Source organism: Lonchura striata, chromosome 2, assembly GCF_050655825.1.
Source record: "Lonchura striata isolate lonStrDom1 chromosome 2, ASM5065582v1, whole genome shotgun sequence".
NCBI classification, from domain to species: Eukaryota; Metazoa; Chordata; class Aves; order Passeriformes; family Estrildidae; genus Lonchura; species Lonchura striata.
This window is the reverse complement of record NC_140704.1, coordinates 96836111-96863949: the sequence shown is the minus strand read 5'-3', so window position 1 is coordinate 96863949 and position 27839 is coordinate 96836111. Positions and strand designations below refer to the sequence as shown.

General features: G+C 41.9%; 1 protein-coding gene across 4 annotated transcripts; it reads left to right on the top strand.

The window, feature by feature from the left end:
• On the top strand, positions 1–27839 carry NR4A3 (nuclear receptor subfamily 4 group A member 3). Of its 4 annotated transcripts, none has more exons than XM_085571817.1 (7): positions 1–142; positions 5379–6268; positions 8476–8605; positions 9552–9724; positions 15052–15251; positions 16424–16602; positions 26002–26408. In XM_085571817.1, exons 2-7 carry the CDS (start codon positions 5381–5383, stop codon positions 26262–26264), a joined length of 1833 nt encoding a protein of 610 aa, XP_085427943.1. In that variant the 5' UTR covers positions 1–142; positions 5379–5380; the 3' UTR covers positions 26265–26408. The 4 variants fall into 4 exon arrangements, with proteins under 4 accessions (XP_085427943.1, XP_021384354.1, XP_021384353.1 ...); XM_021528679.3 differs by lacking the exon at positions 1–142 and adding an exon at positions 2665–2803 and having other exon boundaries at positions 26002–27839; XM_021528678.3 differs by lacking the exon at positions 1–142 and having other exon boundaries at positions 5217–6268.

The window sequence follows — 27839 nt, the reverse complement described above, 5'->3', positions numbered from 1 at the left end:
ACGCACCCTCTGGACCTGCAGCTACCCGGAGTCTGAGGGATTTTGTGTCTCGGGTCCTGCCGCTGGACAGCGCCTACACTCGCCTTTAAGGAAGCGGGCACCTACAAACTAGATGTAAAGACGGAACCTCCACAGCAACCGAGTACGTATGCGAGTGAACGGGAGCGGCTGAGGGATAGGGACAGCGCGGCATGTCCCCACTCCGTGAAAGTTACGCCGCCGGGGTACAGATGCTGGGGAGATGCCGGCGGCGAGCGATGCAGCTCAGCCGATGCGCTGCCGTGCCGGGCTCTCGCTGAAACTTTTCCCTCACCTTCCCCCCCCTCCTCCCCCATCCTCCCCGTGGATGTTCAATTGCCGCTCGTCTTCCGAGCGTCCCTGCCGTCTCGGCAACTCCTGCCGTGCGCGGGGCACTGCTGCTCTTCGCAAACGGGAGGGCTGTGGTTGAGCGGAGCGGGAGCCGGAGTCGGTGGTACTAAGGTATTCCTGCTAGTTGTTGTCATGGAAATGATGCTGCCGGCGGCGGCGGGGAGTTTACAGCGCCGGTGATGAATGGCAGCAATTTGTCTCCCTCCTTTAGCCGCGCTTGGGAAATAGGTGGCTCTGTTTGCACAAGTTCAGCTGTCTAATAGGGACGGCGAGGCAGGTTGAGCTCATCTCACTTTGGGAGAGAGCAGCCCCCCTCGGCAGCCCAAAGAGCTCGCCCAAGAGGTAATTGCTGGAATGTGACATATTGTATTGAAATGAGACGGGATGTTTGCACGGCACGTCTGCCCGGCATCTGCTCCTCGGAAATGTGCACTTTTCCCTCCGGAGGTCAGAAGTGGTAACGAGGGGCCGCGGTGCCCCGGCACGGGCGGTACCGTGCGGGGAGGCTGGGCTGCGCCGCCGCTGCCCCGCTCCCTGCCCCCGCGGCGCCTCTCGCCTTTGCCTTCTCGCCTTAATAGCTGCGAAAGAAGTTTCAGTCTTGGAAAGAGGCGAGAAAGCGCGGGCGTTGGGTTCTGAATTATGTAGAGGGACAGTTATCGGGGCAGCATTATCGCGATAGCCTGTCCCGAGCGGAGATGCCGCTCACCTTAGCACGGCTAGTTAAGAACGCCGTTACTTAACTTGAAATTTTTGGGTACGATGGAATCCGTGCGAGGATATTTCTCAGGGAAAGGGTGTAAAACACTGTTTTATGTAGGGAGATTAGTGTATTGGGATAGGATTTTTTTTTTCCTCCAGGAAAAAAAAGTTTGGGAATGAATCGCTAACTTTTATCCAAGCCGCTTCACTCGATTACATTCTTCGCCCTATTTTTCTCTCCTCCGTGGAGACCGTTCTATGCTGGAGTCAAGCCCCGGTAAAAAAACAATGGACTAAACCAGACCAGACGGTTTCTTCGGAGGTGAATCTCACGCGATCTCGTGGATATTTGCTGGAGTGACCGTGCGGCTCGGAGCGATCCCTCCCACGCACCACCCCCCCACCCCCCCCCCAAAAAAAAATATCGCCAGCTAACCGGCGGTGGAAATCCAGCACGAAACTTTTTAATTGAATGGAGCTTCCCCCTCCACAGTCCCTCCCGGGTAAATGAAGGTTTCGAAACTCGCCTGAAGAAGTCACAATCACAATGGAGAGTTTCACGGTTTCCTCCTCGTATTACAGGGTGGGGAGGGGTGTCACTCGGGGCTGAATGTAAAGTGCACGCAGGAAGAAAAGAGCTTTGACAAGGGTAGTTATTTCCTCCTAATTTACAGCCCTTACGGCCCTGCGCTCCTGGCTCGGGCGGCGGCAGCCCGGAGGGGTGCTGCGTGGTTAAAGGCGCAGCGAGTGTCTCTAGGTAACCGGCGGCTCGGGGGGGCAGAGAGGAGCCCTAGGGCGCTCCGCGCCGAGCGGGAAACCGCCTCGTAGGAGCTCGTAAGGGAACAAAACCCTCGGGAGAGAAAGGGACGAGCTGACAGGCGCTTAACACCCCAGGAGCTGGCGGGGGTTCAAAGGCGAGGGGCGCGGGGAAGGCAAAAGATAGACGAGAAGCGGGAGAACGAGTCGCCGGAGACCGGCTTCCGTGGGCAGGGGCCGGCGCGGCCGAGCATCCCCCGCGCTGCCGCGGAGTCCGGCTAGCAGCGCCCAGAAGGTTGGGGGAGGCGGCTGGGCTGCGCTCCCTCCTCCCCGCCGGTGATGATGGGCCCGGAGACACCGCAAAGGGTTTAAGCCCGGTCGGCAGGACACCCCTCAAGTCTGGCCGGTACCTTGCATAGAAACTCCCAGCCTGCAATTTTTCCCGGTCTCTGCATCCCAAAAAGAGAAAGTTCTCACGGGGAAGTGGACGCTCGGGGATGCTGTCCCGCTTGTTGTAGTCACCCCGCCCGGGGTTATCCTCTTGCCCTCCCCAAGCTCCTCTCCTGGAGAACAAACCAGCGGCTCCGTTGTCCCAGCCCGGTGCTCTCTTGCCTTTTGTGTGATGAGGGAGCGGGAGCCGGCAGGAATGCGCTCCTCCGCCGGCTCCCGCTTCCCACCCGCGGGGCGAGGCGGAGGGTTGGCGTGCGAGTGCGGGGGACGGTGCCCGCACGTCCCTGCGAGGCGCCGCGCCGGGGGGAGGCGGGGAGCTCCCCTCTGCCCCGCCGGACACCGCCGCCCCTGACTGTGCCTTGTCTCCGGCGGACAGAACCCGGGTCGGAAGAGCGCCCCCCGCCCAGGCCAGGCCCCGGGCCCGCCTCCGCAGAGAGGTCCCAGCCGGCACCCACCCCGCCGCCGCCGCCCGCCGCCGCCTCCGTCCGCACCTCCAGCCCCACCATTCAGCGCGCAAGATATCCACCAGGTAAGCTGCCGCTCCGGGAGAAGGGCAGGAGGAGGAGAGGGGTGCGGGAGCTCCTGGCGCGGCCCCTACCCTTCCCAAATCCCTTTGGCATCATCGGCCCCCGACGTCCCGGGGAGTTTAAATCCCAAAAGGATCAGAGCAGCGCGTGTCTTTCGCAGCGATTTTGGAGATGCCGTGCCTGGGCACACGGGTTTGCGAGCCCCTCGCCAAAGGCGTGCCAGATTGAAGGGGAAGCTGGTTGGGGGTGCTAGTGTCCATGTGAGAAGCCCAGCTTGCCTGGCGTTAAACTGGGACTCCTTTACCTCACGTTCTCGAAAAGAAAGCAGAACACCATAGTAATAGCTCCTAATGTCCCTGTCCTGATGCTTTTATCCATTCATTTGGGTTTTGATGACAGGTTGCTCTTCAATGCATCTCCTGTGGGGCTTTTTTTTTTCTTATTTTAATATTGTTGGATAAAGAAAAGGTCCCAGGTTATTTTCCTTGCAGGGGAATTAATACTGGTGCCCTAAGTGGAAAAGTAGAGGTTAGACTTAGACAAGTGCGCTGACAAAAAGCAAGGTAGGAGGAGTCCCACAGAGCCAGGAGAGACCAGATCTTTAGGTTAGGGATATTTTTTCAGTCCTCTAGTCAGAGTTATTTTAGACTTCTGTTTTTCTGCTCCACTTTGCACAGAATTCAGTGACATAACTCTGTTATGCTTGGAAAAATGCAGGAAAAAAAAGGGACATAATGATCTGTTCCCTTGAACTCCTGCTCATATTCTGGGCTAGCAAAAAACCATTTTTACTTCATAGAGCTGTGTATCAACATGTCCAGTTGTGACATTAGCTGTGAACTCACTCTGTTGTATTTCTCCATCAGTTCTCAGTGGAGGTGTGTGGAAAGAATTTAATTCCCTTTCTATCTGATTAAGCACTGATCACTATGTTTTAACAGCCAGTCCTTAAACTAGCAAATGATAATGATACGACTTGCTAGGAAATGTGTGTGTGTGGAATCGCATGGACAGAAATTGACAGGAAAAAAAAAAAGAGAATAGTAGAATAATGCATAAATAACATTGGGAGGCAAGGCTTAGGGGGGAGGGTTGTCCTGCCTCCTTGTGCAAGCTTTTGAATTTAAAGCAAAGAAGGTCTTAATTTCAGGAAACAGCACTAATGTTTCTTTCCTCAGATTTTAGTGTTTTCTCAAGAGGAAGAAAGATGTGAATGGTTTGTGACAGTGTGATAATTCAAATTTGGGGCTTAGTTTAGATATATTTATCTGCAAAGAGGGAAGGAAATAATTAAAAGTTGATTTAACACAAATTATTTGGATTTCTGCATGCCAGGAGTGAATATTTTAAAATTGTAAGTGAAAAGAGTTCTTAAGAGTTCTCGTTATTTACAAGGCATGTTTTTTTTTTGTTGGTTTTTTTTTTTTTTTAACATGAATTATTTCTCAAGTGCATCTGGAATATAAATTACCCTGATTAAGGAGAGATGAACTGCACTTAATTTTGATATACATTTTATCCATAGTTACTTTTCTCTTTATGAGAAAATTTATACTAATTGATGCATTTCATTCCTCTTCTGTGCAACCAAAATACACCACACACTTTTAGTTCAAGTTGCAAATATTGGTCTAGAATCTCACAGTGTTTAGTCAGGCAAACCTCAGTGAATTGCAGAACTGGGTCTATTACTTCCTGTGACCAGCAAATTACATGGCAGACTAGTAGGAAATGTAAAAGAAAATAACAATCAGATCTTTTCAGCCAGGCACTGTGTTGCTTTGACCATTCCAGCTATCAGTGAACCACATTAAGTTTCATGACTAATGAATAAAACCAACTGTATTACTGGCCTCAACCTTGCTTTCCCATGAAAACAGAAATAGCACATATCTTTTATCCAACATTTTTGCAAATTGAAGGAGGTGTTGCACCTTCCACTTTTAAAGGAGAACATTCTACCAAAGATAAGCCCTAAAACTAATAATGAGACAGCAACCTTAAATTATTAGCTGACCAGAAATATTCTTCAAATATCCAGAGCTGAGTAAGCAAAATTGATGTTTGCAAGTCTTAAGTCACAAACCTTGTGATTTGAGTATTCCTCTGACATGCGCTGCAGATGCTGCTTTTTAAAAAATAAATATAATTTTTAAAATTATGCATTTGATAATTTCGTTTACCCTTCATGAAAATGTTAAAAATTTTACGGCATGATTGCATGCGTAGATTCAGAGTCATAAACTGTTCTCATTGTGCTTATCTAATTCTCATTGACACCTATGTATATTAAGCAGCAGATGTAGGGCAGCTTGAGATGGATTCTTTTCTCGCTCACACTGGTATAAATGTGAGTTTCTCCCTTGACTAGATGAGAGCAAACTCCTAGTACTGAATGCTTAGTCGGTCCCTGGTGCATATTTGTTGTTGAAAGGAAAAGACTCGAGGCAAATTTAAATGTCTGAATGGGAGTTGGGTGCCCAGTTGAGCTCTGGGAAAGCTTCTAGGAAAGAAGTTAGAGAGGGCCTGGGCCTGGTGCAGTGGGCTTGTTGTTAATGTGCCCCTTTGCCCTTGCAGATATGCCCTGTGTGCAAGCGCAGTATAGCCCTTCACCGCCCGGTTCGAATTATGCATCCCAGACCTACGCGTATGGCTCGGAGTACAGCTCAGACATCATGAACCCTGACTATGCCAAGCTGACCATGGACCTGAGCAGCACCGAAATCACTGCCACTGCCACCACCTCCCTTCCCAGCTTCAGCACCTTCATGGAGGGTTACTCCGGCAGCTATGAGCTCAAGCCTTCCTGCCTCTACCAAATGCAAACTGCCTCCTCTGGCCAGAGGCCCCTCATAAAGATGGAAGACACCCGGCTGTCCCCATACCAGCCCTCCCTGCCCCCATCCACAGATGAGGGGATGCCCAGCACTTCCATGTACTTCAAGCAATCCCCACCCTCCACGCCCACCACGCCTGGCTTCCCCGCTCACCAGAGCCTGTGGGACGAGCCCCCGCTGCAGCCCACGCAGACCTGCCTGCCTCCCGGTGGGCACCTGATGGACGCCGCCCCCATGAAGACCGTGCCTCCGCGCTTCCCTCTCTTCCACTTCAAGCACTCGCCTCCGCACACGCCGTCCGCGGCCGCCCACATGTGCTACGACCCTGCCTCGCTGAGCCTGCCCCTGGGCTCCGAGAGGCCCGCCGCCAGCCAGGCTCCCATGGAGGGCCATTCCTACGGGCTGCACCTGGCCAAACGACCAGCCACCTTAGCCTTCTCACCGCTCGGCCTCAACGCAGCCGCCTCCAGCCTGATGGGCGAGAGCAGCGGGAGCGGCAGCAGCGGCCTCCCGTCTCCGCCCAGCCGGAGCTCCTCGTCCGGGGAAGGCACCTGCGCTGTCTGTGGAGATAATGCCGCCTGCCAGCACTACGGGGTGCGGACATGCGAGGGCTGCAAGGGCTTTTTCAAGGTGAGGGATCCGCGCTTTGCTCCCCTCCCTGCTCGCTCCCACCTCACTTCCCACCCTCTCTGTCCCCACGGGCTCCCCGCCCTGACCTGGGGCTTCAGGGACATCGTGTGTTAAAACTCAGCTCCCCAGCGGGGTGGGAGGGATGCCCAAAGTTTTTGAAGGTCAAGGAAAACCCTCTGCAGGATAAAAGGATCAGCTATTCTCTGCTGAGGAGAGGCCGTGGCAGTGATCTGGGGGAACCACGTGTCCGGTCTGCCAGCATTCCTCAATGAAATATAGGTCATCCCAGTTTAAGCTATAAACTGTGTTTATTCTGTAGTGAAACTCATCTGGAGTACATTCAACCTGGGTTTTACTCAGTCACCAATTCCAATTACACTTTTTTAAATTTTTTTTTATTAGATGAGGAAAGAAACCCCGAAATCATAAAGTCCACTTAATATTTTAGGTGGTGGCAGCAGTGCCATTTGTTGTCCAGGGAAAGTTGGCCTGAGGAAGAATGCAGGGTGGTCAGCACCAGGAAGAAACTGGTTTCACTCATGGGACAAACCCAAGTACTTCTAGTTACTTTTGATTGCTGCCTTGTCATTACCCTTCAGCTCAGGAGCCCGGGGAGTCCTTACCAGGGAAAAGCTGCCTCCAGAGCAGTGACTAAGCACTGCACAGGGTCCCCGTGCCTGCTCTGCAACGAAAGCAGCTTTGCAGCTGAGTAGCAACACACATAACTTAGACACAGCAGTTTCTCAGTGGGAACTTTGCACTTATATTTTCAAGAGTTGAATATATTCTTTAGATCTTAGGTCTGGGTGCTTTGTAATTTCCTTTCATCAGAGTCTGAAGGTGCAGATTCCAGTATTAATTTCAGAAATAGCTTGTTTAAGAAAAGAGCTTGCGATTGACTTTTGGTAGGATTGATCTGCGCAGCAAGTTTAAGATTTGAAACATTAGAGGTTGATTTTGTATATTTCTTCTTGCTAAGACAGTAGTTATGCCCCTATTCTGGTAAAAGATACAATGGGAACAAAAACAGACCCAAAGTATTTGGGGGGAGGGCTTACAACATTTTTTTGTTGTAGGTGGAGTTTTCAGTGTTACTTAATAATAGTCTGTTGACCACGTGGTAACACATACGTCTCCTATAAAACTAATTTGTTATTTAAATATAACTAGAAAAGGGACCACACGTAACATGGCAATAGCAGCTCTTTTTATCCCAAACCTGCCCCTGTGGAAATCAATAGCATACCCTTGAGTTCAACAGTACCTTATTCTGCAAAATAAACTGTTTTCAGCTCCAAATCACAATGAACAATATTTGCTGTATCTCTTGTATTTAGCACATTGAGGCTGTTATCTGATATCCACCACAAATTATGGAATAAAATTTATGCATTAATTTAATTGACATTAAAGATTTAATATTGAATGTTGAGTTGATTAATTTGTTCCTGATGTCTTTTCTAGTAATACCTTTTTGAATGTTATTTATTGATGTATCTTTTATTTTAAGTATGGCAGCATTATATGTTTTTGCACTGCTATTTGTTACATTCTTGCAAAGCTTACCAGGTTTCTACACATTTTAATTTTGTTTTAGTTTTTTCAACATGACTTTAGAGTTAATTAAATTTACATAACTATGTCATCATTCTGTCCTTTTTCCTCAGGTCAGGTTAACTTTCCCAGAGTATTTAGCCAAACACATTTTGTAGGGGTTACTGGTATTTTTATTTTTCTCCCTGATGATTTTAATGGCTAACCAAACCAGTTATTGTGGTATTTGACTAACAATAGTGATAGCAAAAGAAGTACATTGCAGATCATTTTGATTTTATTTTAATAAGGTCAGCAATAATCAAGGGAATGAACCAAGTAGAAAATTGTTCCCAAAGGGATATTAAAAGCGGAGATAATCTAATCCCCAAAGGTAGATGGGATGACCTGGTAATTTCAGATATGATTTTATCATTCAAAGTTGCCTGTCTCCAGAGACTTGCTTCAGAAAAATCCTAGATGATTTTCATTGTCAGCAGCTAGCACTAATAAAATTGTTTTTCCTGCAGGCTAGTGTGTTAGGAAATTAATTTTATCTAATTATATGAATTGCACTGTCACTTTTCACGTTGTAATTAAAACACATTTTGTCAGGTTTTAAGCTGCTCAAGAAACAATCAGTTTACTATTTTTACTGTGTTGCATTTTCGCAGAGAACAGTTCAGAAAAATGCAAAATATGTTTGTCTGGCAAATAAAAACTGCCCAGTGGACAAGAGACGTCGTAACAGATGCCAATACTGCCGGTTCCAGAAGTGTCTCAGTGTCGGCATGGTTAAAGAAGGTAAGGACTCTGGCTATTTATGATCCCAGAAAACTAAAATATCATATGTTTTATGAATCCATGTCTCTCTGTGTGTGTATGTCAGCATGGATGTCACTACAATAAATTTGACAGTGATGAGATTCATAACTTACCCCAAAATATGTGCATTTATGTAGTAATGTATTGATTTTGTGCTTTTCACCCCTATTATCATATTTAGACCATAGACCCCAGAGTTCAAGAACAGCAAGGTCACAAGAGGATAATTTGACAGTGGCCAAAATGTCTCCTTTATTAACTTTGAACATTGCTCGATAATGCTGCTGGCTTCCCCTTGTTATCTCACTGGGGGCTGCACTGGATTGTGTGCATTTTGACGTAGGATCTCGTTTCATTCCCATAAGCTGATTGTAAATTTGCAATTAATTTAAATGGAAACAGGATCAACTCATTAGTCCCAATTCTGCAAATATTTAAGCATGTGAGTAATATTGTGTGAGCAGTCCCATTGCAAATACTGACATGGATAATATAGCCTATATAGTGTGGCCATATTTTTTCAAATGCTTCAAGAAAGCTAAAATTACTTTGAATTAATGCCTCTGTCATTTAAAAGGGACACTGCTAGTAGAAACACTAGAATCTGTGTTTCATATTCCACTTGTTTTCAGCAGTGGGGTGTCACGGGCACACTAACATGCTGCAAACAAAGCATGGACAAAAGGAACACAACTGGGCTCTCACTAAGCAGCTACATTGCTGCTTACGATCGTAGGTCTGACACAGTTCTGGTGCCATTTGTGTTCCTTTGCAATCAAAGGCATCAAGAGCACGTGCTGAAACTAAAGAACACTCTTATTTTTGCTGGTCTGGCCACCGTAAGGAAAGAAAGCAGGGTGTTCATTCTGATCCATCATTTGCTGGTACCTTCACAACTGATTCCCTTGGGATTTTTTTCACCTAGTTGTCCGTACCGACAGCCTGAAAGGGAGAAGAGGTCGGCTGCCTTCCAAACCAAAGAGCCCCTTACAGCAAGAACCCTCTCAGCCCTCCCCGCCCTCTCCTCCCATCAGCATGATGAATGCCCTCGTTCGAGCTTTAACCGACTCCACGCCCAGGGAGCTGGACTATTCAAGAGTATGTCTCACTTTTCTTTCCCTGTTTGCTTTCCGCACAGAAATGATTTGCGAGCTGCGTTTCCCCTTACCAGCTGGTTTGCCGAAATGAAATTAAGTGTGAAATTTGGATGAGGGTAGAAATGGGTCCAGCCAGACGTTGTCTTTTTGTGATAGGTGCGCAATGAGAGGAAAGGAAGTGCAGTAGGCATTAGTGTTAGTAACTATTCATTGTGAGGATCTCAATCATAAAATAATCTAATAATCTGCAGTAGATTCAGTGGCTGAGTTAAAGCAAAGATGCATGGATAAAGAGAGCATTCTTCTTGCAAAAAGACTGTGCTGAAGCACGATCAATTATGATGTCATTGATTAAGCAGGAGCAGTACTTGTATGTCCAATATCTTAACTTCCATTTTCTGAAGGCTAAAATTTAATAGCACTTCCCTAATATTCATATAGAAGGGTTGCAGAGTGTGACACTGAATGGAAAAGACCATTCCTGTTGAAATCAATAGGAATTTTGCCATTATTTAAATGGGAACAGGGTATGCTTTGGATACTCCAGCATAAATATTCCTTCAGTAAAACTCACATTTTTAAAACAAGCCTTTTAAAATTAAAATTCTGAAAAGTCATCAAAGCTTTACCAAAGATTCTATATTTTTGTAACCTTATGATTTAATGTAGTATAGTCACAATTTAAATATTCATGGAATATTCTGAAAGCTGAAAAAAAATGTTCAGGAGTTATTAAAATGCAGCATTGAAATGGCTTGTTAAATACAATTTTTAGGCACGTTGATATAGGATAAGAAAAAAACTACAGCTATGGAAAAACAAGATCAAATTCTTCCCCCTTAAAGAAATATGATTGTATTTGAGACTGTTAAAAATAGCAGCTGTACTCAGAGAATAACTCCATTGGCCATTTATCACTTGTTGCTAAAGTAATATTTAATCCTAAAGCATATTTACTGCAATTATATAAAAATTACATTATGCTATTTTAGACTATACTTATATATGTATATATATATTTTTAGCAATTTAATACATGCTGTAACATATTTTCTTCAAACTAATCTGGAAGTATTAAATCATATTATTTTTCAAGTCATTATCAAGAATCTAGCTGTTCAGTGTCTGACAACTTACTATGAGGAGAATGTATTAGCCATATCTACATGTACCTTAACTTACTCAGAATGTCTGAGAGATCATTTTGCAAATATCAAGGTGTGTGACGAGCTGTGCTCTTTGATAGAAATCTTCTGGGTTCCACAGAATTGCAGGAGTCGAGAGGCCATGGGTTGTATTTCTTTATCGATATAAAGTTCTTTTGCATTTATAGAAAACTGAACAAAAATTATGTACTTTTATGTGACTTTTTTCTGTCCTACAGTAATTCTTTATCTTTTAATGAAAACAGCACACAAATTTAATTGTTGAACAATTGTTGGATGTTACAGGGAGGATATGATTGACAGTAAATTAATTTAGTCTCGGTAGCTAAAAGATTAAGTATGATTATCTGTTAGAACCTATTAATATCTACGTTTTTCTTTGCACTAAAATATATAATAGTCTGTTATGCCCAGTGGTACTGAAATAACAAAAATATTCTATAAGAAATTAGTAGATTCTTATGTTTTCCATAGACCCTTATACTTACTTTTAAAAGTTAAGGGAGATCAAAAAACAAATGCTGTGTAAAGAGCAAAAGTAACTGAATTTAATGAATTTAATGAAACATGCCGTAAACACACTGCAATGCTAAAATATTCCTATGAAGAATAATCCTGTAGCTGTAAACTGTAACTTATGGTACATTCAGCTAGGCTGTGATCCTGCTGAGCACCACAAATGGGCAGATCTGGAAACCTGGCTTTGGAGTCAGCCCTGACACTGCTGCAGATATGACCTTAATGTTTAGCACGGTCTTTGTGTTTACAAGCTGTAATATCTTGACTGTCTTAAAACGACTGATAAAAGTTTCGGAGAAAAGCGTGTATCCCTTCCTTTCAGAAAACCCTGTAGACACACACACACATGAACAACCCAGGAAGAAAACAAAACCAAAAATAAATTACATAAGCTACAAACTTTACACCAAAACATTGGAAACAATTCTGTTCAGAACATGGCTGCTTTTCATCTAGCACTGGTTTTAACTTACCAGTCCACAGCAGTGGTATATTTAGGTACTTGGTTTCAAAAGGCAATTGCCAAGGGCCCTACTCTGGTCTCACACCTGTTTACTGGTACAATTCCCTGAGTTTACGCTTTTAAGGAAGTGAGATGAGAAACAGACCCTTGCCATTCTTATTCATGCAGAGTAGGCACCAATGTAAATAGAAATGTTGCCTTTTCAGAGGGGGAGTGCAGCTTTTAGGCAATATTCCCCCCTTTCCTGGGCCACAAAATTAGGCACATATCATGGCTTTTGGAAAAATGAGTGTAGGCTTTCGTCTGTGCAGAGAAGTTATTGTTAGGCTTTTGCAGCTGTAGCCGTGGATGAAGGACTGATGAAAGCAGGCAAAGGGCAGAGCTAAGTTGTGCTATTGGGCTTCCCAACCTCAGGCTTTCCAAATCTCTTCAGATATAACATAAAAGTTAATGTTTCTTGCTACACATGCAACCCCCTCCTTAAGCAACAGTCATATTTCATTTAATTCCCAAAGGCGCTCCAAGGAATGGAAGGGGGCAGAGCTTTGTATTTTGTCTTTCTCCTGGTTTGCCTCCAGTTTGCATAGGGCAGGTTTAGAAATGCAGATCAGAGGGAGCCCTTTCGTCCTGTGGCCTCCTGACCAAGGGCAGGATTGCCAGCTGTCTTGGTCACAAGTTAGGTCAAATATCACTTCTTCTCCATGAAATGAACATGATAAAACCTCACAATTGTCTGCATGAAACATAAAAATACATATTGTTTATGTTACTTGTATGCTCCTAAGTCTGTTACAAGTAAATAATATTTTATTTTAAGAACTCTTTGTAAGTGCTAATACTTTATAGTGAGCAGTGATGTATTGCAGCAGCTGAAAATTATACAATTCCGTGTAATCTTTTACTTTTCTTCTAAAATTGCCCTCGTGGGATAGACTTTGCTAAAATATACACGTTATAATTTTTTTAGATGCATTTAATTTGATGCAGTGCCCAGCGTGGGGTATACCACACTGTACATTCACAGTTACATGACATAATGCAGCATTCAGCTTCATTAGAAAATGTGAAAGCTTTGCCTTACTTTTGCCAAAGGAATGTTTTATAAATATTGGGAAAAAATTAACACCTGGCATAATTACTGAGTTGTGATGAGTTGTATTTAGAATGAACCCATTCAGAATGAGTAGTACCTTTTTTCTTTTCCTTTTGTTTTCCTTCTTCTTTACTGCTCAAAGGATCAAGAATATATCTTGGCTTAGCAGTACCTGTTGTGAGGCAGGAGTTTCCATCAGCCTGTTTTCGTTTCCTTGTGTAGTAAGAAAGAGGCATAGGTCAGCCCGTGTGTGTAGCAAAACACATCTCCCAGAGCCAAAATGCACACTTGTTGTGGCTTGCTCTGCATGGTCACTTCTAGAAGGTCCAGAACATGTGTGGTCTCTGAAAAAGTAAATTGTCTTTTTCTACCCATTAATTACCTGGGTGCATCTTGCTGCAGTTCAGTGCCAGGGGTAGTTGATTCTTGCTGCTTGAGCATCCTTAGCTGCTCCATTCAAGCGGGGGTCTGAACACATGAATATGATGCAGCATACAGATTTTTCTACTGCTGCTCCCTATCTTCTTTGTATTGTGGCCTCTACCTGTCTCAATGTCATAGGATCCTTTGGAGCAGCTGAGGCAAAATTTATCTCTGCATGAACTTTATAAGAAGGATTGCACCTGTTTCACTAGCTGATTAGGGATGTGATCTGGAACTCACTGTGAGAAACTCATGCAGTTAGTGTTGGGTAAGCAGAACAGAATCACTAAGGGCTAGTACCAGGACCCAGACACAGACAGAGGTATCTAGGGTTGCTGTAGTTCTCCCATCAGTCAGCAACTCTGACAATTGTGTACTTTATCCCTTACCTACCAATAGCAACCAGCTCCAGCCAGGAGAGGCAGAGTACAGGACAGCTACCTGAGAAGTTCTGCTTACTGCCCCATCTCTCCATGCTGCACAGAGGTGACTTCTGGGTGGCAGTTAGCAACTTAGGTGATACCTGCAGCCCATGGTTGTAATATTGTCCTCCCAGGCTGCCAGACCACTGTTACTGATGGGAAAAGAGTTTTTCCCTGCTTCCACTCTGGCTTGGAAAGTTGTTAAGAGTGGCCTTTGGGCTGATGGACTCAAGCCTAAGTGCATGTGGGAAGCTGTTCCCAAAGGGTATGCAGGCTTCTTTTAGCTGTGGAGACTACCTCAGCCTTTCTGTGTCTGAACCTGTAAGAGAGAGTGGATATGAAGTCTCTCCCAGAAATAACCCAGCAGATGTCTGATGATGAGGATGTTACTACAATAAATGCCACATTATTCAGTACCTGCTCAAAAAAAACAGCAGCACTTTCCAAGCACAGAATTGGACTAAGCCACAAAAGCCCCTGTTTTTATATTCTGCCAAGAGAGAGAGAGCAGTGTCAAAGGAGTGACAGGGATCCACTGGTGATGAAGTAGGAGATAGTGGGGAGGGAGCTGTCAGAGGGTCACAGGGAAGCTGAGCAAGCTGAGACTGTCAAATGGTTGCCTGGAAGAGTTATGGCCACATAAGCAGGATAATAGGTTCTGCTGAACCTCAAATGCTTCAATTTGAAGGATAAGAGGTGATATGGGGCAGCTGGTTTACTTTGAACCAATTCTGTATTCAAATGAAGCAATGCTGCATGTGTCAGATAAAGTGTGATTTATCTTATGTGTCTCTATCACTGTCAGATAAAATGCACTTTGTGAGGTTTTGGAAGAAATCTGCATTTCTGACACACTGAGACAAATTCATCAATGGGAAAAGTGTTTCATTGTAGTAAGCCAAATAATGTTCCTCTTCTAGTGTGATGCAAATTAGCCTACCCACCAACCTTCTATTTCTGTTTACTAATAGCATATAGGTACTTGTAAAATGTGATATTATATATTAGTTATAAATTTGAAATTACTTCTATACATATGGAAATATTTTTGTAATACCTATCTGAATAGCAAAATGCCTGTAGGTAACTAAATAAGTAGGTAGATGTAGACCTACTTTTTATGTCTTTATAAATAATACCAGCTTTGCCACAGAAGGAAATGTTGTCGGGCAAATAATGCTGTATGTTTCACAGAATGCCCTTAAATGCATATAACTTTGCTTTCTGTGGCTTTCATTTTAGTACTGTTCCACTGATCAGGCTGCTGCAGGCACAGATGCAGAACATGTACAACAGTTCTATAATCTTCTGACTGCCTCCATTGACATAACTAGAGGCTGGGCAGAAAAAATCCCAGGATTTACTGACCTCCCAAAAGAAGATCAGACATTACTCATAGAATCAGCTTTTTTGGAGCTGTTTGTACTAAGACTCTCCATCAGGTAACTATTTATTTAATTTTCTCTTAAGATGATGTGAAAAATCACCCATCTGAATATTTTTAAGGAATAAATATGGCACTGTCTTTGAACATTGTCATTTGTACCAAGAAAAAGGCACCAAAAAAAAATCAGCAATGTTTGCACACAAAGGATATGGTGTTTAATTTGTTTTACACTGTGGGAAAAATCAAGAAGGTGATTTAAAAAGAGATCATGGATGTCACCAATGTGCTTCTTTTATTTGATCTGTCCCATTTTTCTCCTACATAGTAATCAAAATTGATCCTCAGGTACTATTTGAGCAAGTCTGCTCCTTACTCATAAGTATGAAATATAGAAATGCACTCCAAGTATGAAAGTTTTTTCTTTTCCCTTTGTAATCTGTTTTTGAAAGGGATGAGGAAGATTTAAAATCTTGTTTGGATTGGTTTTCTTATTAATACCAAGTCACTTAATAGAGTGAGATGCTTTGTCAGTCTAGTACTAGCTAAGACACTACCAAATCCACTTTCAGGAACTGGCAAAATTGCAGACTGGTGATTTCAGTTATGCCCATGTTTATTTAAGTTGAAAATGACCTTTTAATGTGTTTTTTAGCAAAAATATTAGTAATAGAGAGGGAAAAAGATGAGAGCTTGGCTGTAATTTCTCTCTTGCACACAGGTTTTCATATAAAAGAGTTTATGCAGTTATGTGCATTGTCCTGCATTACTGTGTGTGTTCTCCATTATTTTCTCCCTGCCAATTTTTACAATCTGAAAAATGCAGATGATACTAAGTAAATGCTGAGAGCTGCAGAACCTATCTCTTTTTATTAGTTTTGTATGTCAAAATGCACTCAGTATTCCTTTGGTTCAAACATACAGTATTTAATGCAAAATGTCTTCTCTGTTTATGCCTTTGGGCAGGACTAAAATCTTAACTAATTAGACAGTCTACACCACATGCTGCAGCTAACCTCAGGCTTATAACTCTACCAAGTAAGAAATCACAGAAGCTTGTTTGTTGTACTTTGGCCCCAAGGGAGAAACATATTGTCAAACGTGAATGCCCACATATGTCTCGGGATAATATGCCTTGGATTTTAAATGACAGATGCCTCAATACTGGTTATGCATTTTTCTGTAAAGTAGAAGATGCATTTATAATTTTTTCAATTGTTTTTATTTGAGGTCTGATACTGCTGAGGATAAGTTTGTATTCTGCAATGGACTCGTGCTTCATAGACTTCAGTGCCTTCGTGGATTTGGGGAGTGGCTCGACTCTATTAAAGACTTTTCCTTAAACTTAAAGAGCCTTAACCTTGATATCCCAGCCTTAGCAAGTCTATCAGCTCTAACTATGATTACAGGTAAGTGTTCTTTGTTAACAGAAAGCTTAAGACTCTAGTGCTTTGCTTTATTGTAGATTCAAACAATTTCAGTTAATTTAGCTATATTGAGGGTGAAGTAATTATGAGTTTTAAGCACTAGCATGACCATATTGAAATTGTGGATTAGCATTAGGCTGTCAGACACCCCTCTTAAAATGTAATCTAACTATTTATTTGCAGCTTCATTGTTTTCTTGGAGTCATCTCTAAAAAGCAAACTGCTTCGTAGCTCCTACAAAAATATTCAAGATACTTGCTGAAGTCCCATAAAAAAAAATCTTAACAAAATTACCAGAGCTAGGTCTTCAGTGTAGGAATAGTAATATCAAGACAGCTTGAGACCTAGAAGCTGTACAGCTAGCATAGCTCATCTCTCAGCAAAATGGCTAGACCAGAAAGAGTGCTCCATGAGGGCAGGCACGCTGCATTTGGTAGCCAGGCTAGCCTAGATATTCCATGTACTGCTTTTCTGAGAGAGGAAAATCAGCAAATTATGAGAAAAAAGTCACATTCTGCAGTTGTACAAAAGCTTTTGGGTGTGCATGTGACTGTATGACCCTTTCTGCTTGCTGGGCTGAACAGCAGGAAACTAATGTCAGAATCTTCCAAATCTGTCCAGTAAGTACAAAATAGGGGAAGATAACCTTTTAAGGTGTAATTTTTGCATTCCTGAAACAATACAGCCCAGGATACCTTGGGCATCTTGCAATAGAAGAGTCACGGCTGATGCAGCAGAAGGAGTTGGGAGAAAGCGTGTCTGACAACCACATAGCAGAATTTGGAGCAGGAGTCATCTCCTCAAAGAGCCTCACACTCATATCAGAAAAACTGATAACAGTTTAACAGTGCAACCGTGTCATCAGTGTGAGACAGGGCATCAGTGTGCCCTGAGCTGGATCTTCCCAGGGATGCGTATAAGCTCCACTGGGATAGATATTGATTTCCTTCTGTATTTCAGGCATGCACTATGCAGGCAGTGGCCCCAGCAACACCAGCTGTAGTCTTCATTTTACCTGGGATGAGAGTGATGTCAGGGCAACCCTGAGATAAAATGACAGATAAAATAAAATTGGCCAATTCTTGCTAGCATTTGTGGGGCCAAGATTTTGTGTTCAGAGTTTGCACAGTACGCTGCCTTCCTGCATTTTGGTGAAGGGTTATTGTATGTATGTAGCTCTTTGTTTCTTAAGTATTTTCAGGGTTTTTTTTTTAATTTCTGTTAATTTCTTCTGCAGTTGGAAAGGGTACTTTAAGATCCAGGCTCTGGTTTCTTTGATAAAACATTTAAGATCAGAATAACTAAGTGGAGCTGCTTTACTCTGTAAAAAAAAATCATCAAAATGAGTGGCATGTTAAAGTCAGAAAGAACTTTACAAATTTATTTTTTTTCTACTGCATATATACATGCACTAGCATATGTTCACACCTACTTACATATATGTACTATAAACACCTACATATATGTGTATGTGTGTGTATACTTATATACATACATAATGTATTTATGTATGTATATGCATTTATATAACTAAATCAAGGGCAGGTGCTGTCCCTCTCTATATTTATATCCAGGCATATGTACTTATATATATATACATACATATAGCACACATCTGAGTGATTTAGATTACTTACTATATATGAGATATGTCTTTTTTTTAGGTAGCCATAGGTAGTATGTTCTTGCTTATCCTCCTGGAGGCTGAGAGTCTGCAGGATGATGAACAGGATTCCCAGAAAGTTATGTGAATGTAGCAAAAGCAAATGTATAGGAGGAAAACTTACTGCCCTTACAAAACCATTTTCTGTTTTAACATGGTAATTTGTTCAGTTAAGCACTGCTTGTTTGCCCTTTACATAAGGAGACAGTGTTGTCCAGTGGCTGGCTCAGTTCACCTTAGGATAATTAGAAATAGGTTTTAATTGCATACATCCCACATTTCTTCCTTTCCTTGATCACAGCACTTACAGGAGTTTGCTATATTGTGCTTGTCTTCTCAAAGTTTCTAAATGAATGGAAGCAGTTGTTGCCTTTAAAAGGAGACAATTTCTGTTCAATTTCTGTTCAGAAGCTTTAAGATTTTTCTCTGTTTGTCAAGCTTCTCTTGATTTTTTTTCTCCTGTGTGAGATGGTATTTAAAATTAATGTTGTTTTCTGCTTATTCTTTTATTTCGTGAGGCTGGTATATCTCTGCTGATTTTGTCTAAGGACAGCATGTATTTTCATGTGATCTAAATTAGACCAAAGCTGTAGTGACTTATATTCACAGGTTTCAGATATCCAAGGGCAGTTAGCTAACTCAGGGACTCAGCCAGAAATTTGGTCACCTGAAAACGGATAGCATTGTATAATGATGAACAATATTAAAAATAAAACATGTAAGAGGAAATCAGGTGATTCTAGCTAGTGTATTGGAATTTTTTATTCAGGAAAACATTGAGATTTAGCTCAGATGTGCATCCCACAAGAAATGGCTTCTTGTCTCCTCCCTTCAGTTTGAGTATGACAAGCCATGTGATGGTTTTCAGCTAGTCAGACCAAAAGAGAAAAAATAATATAGAGAAAACTTGCAAAGATAAAACCTGAAGAATCTGAAATGTTGAAAAATTTTAAACATTGTTCTGAGGCTTGGCTTAGATTTAGATGGGTGGTTTAGGTGCCCTTCTTTATCTCTGGGGAAGACATCCTTTTCTTCTGTAATGGATTGTTGAAAGCAATGGGTAGTTGGCAAACTCTGCTTCAAGCCCTTTCTGTGAGTCAGACCAAGGAAGAGCAACCTTTCCCAGAACATAGGATATCCAACTATTGAGTACCACTGTCTTTTGTCTTAAGGCAACTTGATATATTTCACAGGCCACAGAATGGCTGTTGTGTCTGATGATTTGTGGACAAGCTGGTGGTCAGAGGGACACCCAAGGCCCTATCTCTGGTCTGATTCCAACAGGAAGGGAATCTGACCATGGTTCTCCCTTGTTCCAGGTGGATATCTATTTCATTGATATCTGCTTCAAAATAAGGAGTGAGAAAACTTTCTAGTTGTTTGCCTTTAGAAACAACACTGCAAAACCAGAATGCTGCCTTGAACAAAATTTTCTTGATTATCACATTAATAGCTGATGGCTATTTGATGGCTTGATGGCTTAATCAAATGAAACAAACAAAAAACCCAGAAAACAAAAAAACCAAGTAAACAAAAAATCAACTCCAAGATAACAGTCCTGTGATCTGTAATAGTCATAGCCTGTTTTAATACTGTGCAGCAATTTAGGTAGCATTAAATTCAAGAATTTTCTTTCCAGATAAAATTCCTTCTGAGAATAATGACCTGTTAATTCTTCTTGATTTAATGAGTGCTGTCCCAAGCCCAAACAAAGATGTGCACTTAGAAAGCAAACCTTCTTAAATACTACCAATCTTTGGCAATTTTGCTGAGGGAGAAGAGTAAGAGGAGTCACTACTCTCTTTCTGCCTGTGTTCTTCAAGAGTGACAGGGACAACTAATATATGTCTCCCAGTGAAGGAAGAGGGAATAAATGTAAAATTCAGTGCTGGAGACTAAAAGATGTTCCACTGGTCCCAGTGTCTTAAGATATACTGAAGGCTGTTCCTTCAGTTTGGGATGTCAGATTGTCTCCCCAGTAACAGCTCCAGTAGTTCCAGTGACCTTCAATTAGCCCTGCTGACTTGTTTGGAGCTGCAAAGCTCCATGTTCTCTCCCAACCACAGCTGCAGATGACAGCACAGGATGCATATAGGCATGTAGGGTCATTCTTCTCTTTTCAGTGTAGTTCTCTACATTGCTTGCTTTGGGTAAAACTGATTTTTGTACAATATTTTGTATTATATAATCCATTAGAAAGTCCATATATTTTTTGCTTTTTCTATCTCTTTTATATGTCCTGGATATCTGTGGTATGTTGCCTAGAAGGAAAAGCATTATGTCAGATTACTGATGAATTTTCCCGTCCTCTCAGATAAGACATCCGCTTAAAAGAGCACCCAGAATGAAGGAATTTGCATCTTTACTGTGGGGGCTTGCAAACAGTTAACTTAGAACTCTGTCATGCCAAAGCACATCTTTTTACTGTAAGGTGCTCCTTTAGGATCTTCCTCTCTCTGTCTCTCTTCTCTTTTTTAACTTCCTTTAGTTGGTTTAGAAAGGCTGGACACAACTTCCTCCGCAGCATATGAGTGTTGCTCTAAGCATCACCCAGAAGAAAGTAAGTGGGAAACAACACATGACGCTCACCTTACATGCCTATGAAAGTAGAAAAATTATCTCTCATGTTCTCCTTTGGATTACTTATTCTGTTGGTATGTAGCATCTAGTGAGCTAACGAAGGGCACCAACATGGAAAGGAAATGCTGGTCATCTTGGATCAAGTTCTGTTGTTAATTCCACACAGAGGATTTCTATGAGTTTAGAGTGTTCATGGATCGCAAGCGTTCCTGCACAGTCACTCCATGATGGACTAGGCAGTGTTGAGGATGCAGCTTTGCAGAGTAGACTAGATACTAACTCAGCCTGTGCTTTAAAATGCTTCCTAAACTTCCCAAATGACCATTTGTTAGTTTTTTTTCAATCAGAGTGTAAATAGAAAGACTGAGAATCCAGTACAGATCATCTGAAGGGCACATTCTAATTCAGCCTCAAATTTTTGTCTGCTCTAGAACTGCTAGAGTTTTCTCTTTCTCATTCTTCTTGTTGATTATGTTTTCCTCTCTGCCCCTTCCGTTCTCTATCCACATCAAACCATTATTATTTTGCCCACTTGACACTCTCAGTGGGATGCTTCTGAATACAGAGCATGCTAGCCCTCATTCAGCCAAGCTCTTTCACCATATGTTTTATTTTAAGTGTGTTACAGACCAGCCCAGAACCACTGTATGTATTGGGCTTATTTACACTCCTAATGCTTTGTTAGACTGGCACCAGACCACTGAAGAATATTGTGAGGTTTCAATTAATTAGGAGTTTGTGTTTGTCTTCCTGCTGTTGGGCTTTCTGTTCCAGTTTATAAACAGAATTTTTAGCACCATCAGTCATACCAAGAAACAGTGATGAGACCAGTGTGGCTAAAAAGAGTATGAGTATGCTGCAGTTCCTTCTGAACATTACTTTGTCCAACCTCCCAATGGAATTGAAACTTACCTACTCTTCAGCAGCAGATCTCCTTCAGTCCTCTTGCCAGGATATCCTCTGGAGTGGGTGCTTCATGTGCTGGGTCTACATACAAGCAGGTGGCAGACTGGAGGAGTGTAGGAGAGCTAGTTATAAAAAAAAAACCCTCCAGATTGCATTGTCTGCCTTCCCCCTGCCACTTAGCTGAGGGAAATACTGTCAGCGTCAAAGTAAAGTACTCACTCCTCCTTTTACACTCCCACCTCTTTGTTGAGACAAGAACTCTTTGCTTCTACAGCAACCAGCAATTTCTGTGTTGTATTGTGGTTTTCATAAAAGAGGGAGCAAACTATGGTATTCTGTGTGGCCACTCATCTCACCTGACTTCAGGTACCTTGGTCACCTGATGGAGAATACAGGGCACTTCCAGAAGATGATTCATGCACCTAAAATTGTAATAATCTTCTAAAAATGCCCATCTTTACACTAGTGTTAGGAAGAGTTTGTGAGGTCTGTGCACCAAGGTTGGGGACCCTTGTGAAGTGTCTGAGAGCTAGGCAGGATAAATATGGGCCAGACTGCAACAGGAAAGGAGACTCTTGGATCTGCCCGCTTGCAATATTCCTGTGTAGCAGTGTGTGCACAAGAAAGCTGTAGGCAACTGAGCCTTGTGCTTATTTGAGTTATAGAAGAGGAAGAGAAATGTGAAGGGGGAAGAGAAAATCACATAACTACATCGAAACCAAGAAAATCAAGAGGCCTATTTTAAGACTGCAGTGTTCATCCCTTGCGTTTCTGGACACCTCAGAATTAATTGAGGCTAAAAGTGATACCCTGTGACACAGAGTGCAGAGCCCAAGGTCTTTGAGGTACTCACATTCTCTGAGAGGCATTTTCTGTAAAGATAGTGCTCAGTCTGCCTGACCCTGGCATGATCTACCTCAGGTCAGGGGTTAGGGTCTTTACTTTCTTCTTGTTGAGTTTTTGCCAATCAGTGTAATGATACCACAAAACCACATTCAGCTTCCTGGGAAAAGGAAAAATATGTAAAAAACTGCTGTGTTCAGTTTACCAGTATAAGCTAAGTTTGCAGAGCTTCAGACGTAAGACTTGTGATGAGTTTTTTTGATAGCATTTTTGCCATAAATCACTATTTTTCTCACAAAAATCAATGATATCCTAAAACACAATCTTGCTTTGTTACAGGCTGAGAAATCTTGTATTAGCTTTACACGTGCCTCTGTCATTATAAGAAAGTCTGACTACGATAATATTTACACATCTCCTCAATCAGTTAAAGAAAACCTATTTATTTTGGCCAGCTGTACTTCTTGGGAAAAATCTTGGCCTTATCATTCCCATGTGGATAAGACCATCCTGTGGAAGACAGAGAATGAGGCCCTTGGCTTCAGTGCCACTGTATACCCTCTAGCACAGGGGCCTCATGCTGCTCCCTTTAGGTTGGATAAGAAAGACTGTGCACTTTCTTTGTGCAAACAGAACAGGGCATGTGAAAAAGGCAAGAAAATGTGTTTCCTGTTATTTGACTCCTGTTCAATCTAAATCTTTGAGTTAATTAGGCCCTAGATGCCTCAAGTCTACCGAGGAACCTATTCTTAGATGAGTGTGTTCTTCAGAAAATAGTTGTGTTGTACCACCAGAAACTACAGTGGCAGTGCTGGTCTATTCAGTGTCCTTCCAAATAGATGGCTTTGACTTTCTATGGATGCCTGAGGAGTTTAAGACTAAAGCCCCTAGAGGCAGCTCCAGGCATGAGGAATTAACGCTTTTGGAGATTTACAAGTAGAAAAGGCCATTGTATGGCAATTACTCAGGGGAGGACAATATGGTTTATCAGGGACTGCTTTAATATTGTAGCCCCAGACTTTAAGGACAGAGTATCTCTTAATTCTGAATTTCCATGATTTTATTATGTAAAGTAAGGCCACTAATATGATAATCTTTACACACATAGTGTTTTGCCTTGTACATTTCATGGCTATTCACAAAAACACATGATTTTTTCATGAAACCTTCTGAACTTGTCAGTGGGAGGCAAGCTGTTTAGTTCTGGCTGGAAACGCTAACAAAGTTGCAGCACGCTCCAGAGACAGAGATAATTTTTCATACTCTGTAGCAAGGTATACACCTACTGAGGCAGTGGTTTGAAAATGTGCTCTGCTAATTTGTAGTCAGGTTTTGGATCCATTCTAGTATTCCAGCTCCTTACATCTACAAAATATCTTCACTTACACAGCTAGGAAACAAAATAGATTAAAAGATGGGCACTCTTCAAAGATTGTAAGATTAATTTAATGTCCTGCAGTTTCTCTCAGTAGGCTAGTGGTAAAAAAAAAAAAAAAAAAGGCCCTACAGCTTTTCCAACCTGTATAAAATATTTATCTGCCAAGATTTTTAATGGCAGAATCTGTCTAAGTATTTACTCTCAGTGACCTGTATAGTTAATGCTTACGTAATTACACTATACACCATTTACTGGAAAGGCTTTAAATATTCATTGACTTCTCATGTTTTAATGTAAACAAGGCACTTAGGATACCTAGGGTTTTTAATTCCTGCAAGGTGGAAATGATGTCTGAAGCAGATGTCACTGGCTGGATAAGTGTTGCTTTGAAACAACAGGGCAGATTGATAGTACTTAAATGAGTGAGCACAGCAGCTTCTGGACAGAGATGTCCATGTCTGCACAGCTCTCTGATTCTGCTCCCAAACCAGTATATTCAGGAGCTAACTCTGCTTAAGTAAATACAGTTGAAAAAAAAAGTGTAAAATGGGTGACTATCAGTGGAAAACTAGACCTTTGCATTTCTGACTGCCCTCATTGAATCCTGCTTGTTTTATTGGTTTTTAAAGAGTATCTAAGCCAAAACAGGTGGAGAGCAAGGAGTTTTTATACACAGGACTGGGCAAGACACCATTGTGCCTGGTGCAGGCAGTACTCCTGCTTCTGGAAGTAAAGAGAGCTGTACTCTTTTCACTGTTCCTTGGGGGACAAATAGAGGACATGTCTATTGCTTGCTCCTCCTGGCATGGAGGAACAAGACTTGGGGACAATGGGTGCAATGTGGCTGCTGTTTGCCTGGGATGGGAGAGAGGCCCAGGGAAGGAGATGACTTCAAAAGCAGAAAGCACAAGAACTGCCACATTTCTCCTTATCCACTGCTGTCACTGCTTTATATATCTAATTGACTTAATATAACCTGCATTTTCTTTGATTGCCATATCTGGTCTGGCACAATTCTATTTCATGTGTAAATTATTATGACTTTTCTGTGAAGTCATTTCTTACTTACGTGTGTATTTCCGTCAGAGGCAAATGAAAACACCACAAATTTGAGATTTTTTTTCTGATTTTTTTTTTGTTCTGTTACTTTAGTTCATCCACTAAGCAAACAACATAGGATTCTTTCCCCTGTAAAAAGTCTGCTTTTAATGAATCACAAATCTGATTGATTCTACTCATGCTTAAAGAACTGTGAATGCATTTAACATTAGTATAGTATTTTTTAAAGATATTTGAAGGGGAATAAACCCCATCTATCCTTCCTTTTAGGAGTGCTGAGGTTTTTGTGATGGATAGCATAGCAGCTGCTCAGGCATTGCTCACTCAAAGCAAAATAGTTAACTTCCAGGCTTCTTTTATCTTAGAGCTTTTAAAGATGAATAAACTAAAAAGCAGCAGCTGATCAAAATAACAAAGGATAGTAAGGTGCCTTTAGTTTCTTATAAGAGTGTCTGCAAATTCCTGGTGGAATTCTAGGCCGGGCGCTGATGGAGCTAGCTAAGGATATTGATCGCCACTTGAATTCACTGAATAAATAATGGTTGCCATAGTTATTGAGCATTCACAACTGGTGGGGAAGCACGGAAATCTCCAAAACACCTCCTGTGATGGTTTTGCTGCAAAATCACCCAATTAATTCTGCCTCATATCATGAAAATCATGTCAGATACGCAGAATGCTTGGATTCCTTGTACCAGAATTTCAATCATAACTGAGCATCTCTGTCACCTGTTTTAGTAGATAAAGAGAAAAGGGCACTTGCTCTCTCTTATTTTGTGTGGCAAAAAGGTTAACTAACTCCATGTAACCCCAGCTGTTCTGAGAAATCTACACTCTCAGAGCACTTTTTGCTCCGAGTTCCAGCGCATGCACCTGGGTTACACCCAAGAAAACGCATTCTCTCCATTTGTGATAGGGATGCTGATGTGATTTTTTTCCTCTGGCTTTGCAGAACGACATGGATTAAAAGAACCAAAGAAAGTGGAAGAGCTATGCAACAAGATCACAAGCAGTTTGAAAGATCACTTAACTTTCAGTTGCCAAAACAAAGGACAACCACTCGAGTCTGCAGAGCCGAAGGTACTGGGTGTTCTGGCTGACTTGCGTTCTCTCTGCACACTGGGACTGCAGCGCATCTTTTACCTGAAACTGGAAGATTTGGTGCCAGCCCCTTCCATCATCGACAGGCTGTTTCTGGACACCTTACCCTTCTGAGTCAAACCACCCTCCTGAGAGGCAAACGCCCGCCAGAGCAGGCAAACGGATCGTGACTTACAGCTAACATTTCTGCCCTCACTTAACAGAAAAGCCGCTCCGAGTCTAACACGAGGTCTTTTCTGGCGCTTTGTCCTTACAACCTGAGGCCTGAAACTTACTGGCTTACTGGTTTGGGGTTGTGTTCTTTGTTTTTTTTCGTGTGATTTGGGTTTTTTAAATGGCTAATATGGCACTTTTGGACAATGCTATCCCAGCAGCAGTAAAAGGTTAACATGACTGTTTTAAATCTGTTGTTTAACACCTCATGGTCTGTGAGGAGTAAAATTGTAGAAGCTGTGTTTGAAAGAACAGCAAATTGTTGTTTGCCAGGGTAGTATGTGTTTTGTGAGGATACCTTTAGCATACTTCCTGCATCAAGGGCACATACATCAGCACAATCTAAACAAAAATTCACTTTTTTAGCAAAGTACATTCAATTAAACATTTCATACAAATCAAATATAGCAAAATGACAATGGCTGTTAGCTCCCATGTTCAAGTGCAATTTTTTAAAGTGCTGTCTTACTAAGTCTCGTTTATTAACTAATTTATTTTATTAGGAAAACAAACAGAAGAAATCAAGGGAGAAAATTACATGCACTAACTTACCTGACAGAGTTTTCCAAACTTGATTCCATGTAGCGTGACTTATTGACAAATGTATGTGGAAGACACGGGAGCAATTGTGGCTCAGTTGTTCCTTAGCTAAGGAAACCCGTGTAAGTAGTGATTGGAGCATACAGGGTCAGTATCAGGGATAGTTCAGTTCTAGACTTCTAACACAAGAAACTTGTTAGTAAACAGACAGAAGATGGTTTTCAAGAACAAGCAAGTCTTGTAAAATAGTATGAATGTAAGTGCTAGGAAGGATATAGTGGGCTGCGTTTAAACATTCCGTGTTCGTACTCCTTTTTGTATGTTTATACTGTTGATGCCATATTAATATGAGATAATTTGTTGCATAGTGTCTTTATTTGTATAAATGTTTGTATGCATGGTATATTGTAATGGCTTTGCCTGTATTTATTGCAATGACTGCCAGCTCATGGGAACCCTGTTACACATGATAATTAAATGGGGTGTTCACACTGACTCAGATACACCAGTTGGAAAACTATATACATATATATAATGTGTATGTATATATATGTATATACCTATATTTGTGTGCGTGTGTGTGTGCGCGTGTCTTTTTATTAACCATTTGTATATAAAATATCTGTCAAATCACAAGCAGAGTTATTTTACAGTTTATTTGCAGTGACTTCTAAGGCAGTACTGTTTAGCACTTTGATATTAAAATCTTGCTCATGTTTTGGTAAATTCAAATAATATTTAAAAAGTTCAGTTCTAAAAAACTTTATATGCACTGTATTAAGTCAAAATTTTGTTGGTCATTTTGCTAAAGAAATTTTTGAATGTCAACCTGATGTCACTGTATCTTTTGTTAGCTTTAAACATTCTAGCTTTTGTCTTTTTTTAAACTATGCTGTTTATATGGAAATTAAATTATACAATCAAACAGATGCCAAA

Coding starts and splice junctions, on each gene's coding strand:
- NR4A3 (XM_085571819.1), top strand. CDS start 5,357: ATGTGCCCCTTTGCCCTTGCAGATATGCCCTGTGTGCAAGCGCAGTAT. Junction 9,725..15,051: donor GGGAGCTGGACTATTCAAGA/GTATGTCTCACT, acceptor CTTTCATTTTAG/TACTGTTCCACTGATCAGGC. Junction 16,603..26,001: donor AGCTCTAACTATGATTACAG/GTAAGTGTTCTT, acceptor CTGGCTTTGCAG/AACGACATGGATTAAAAGAA.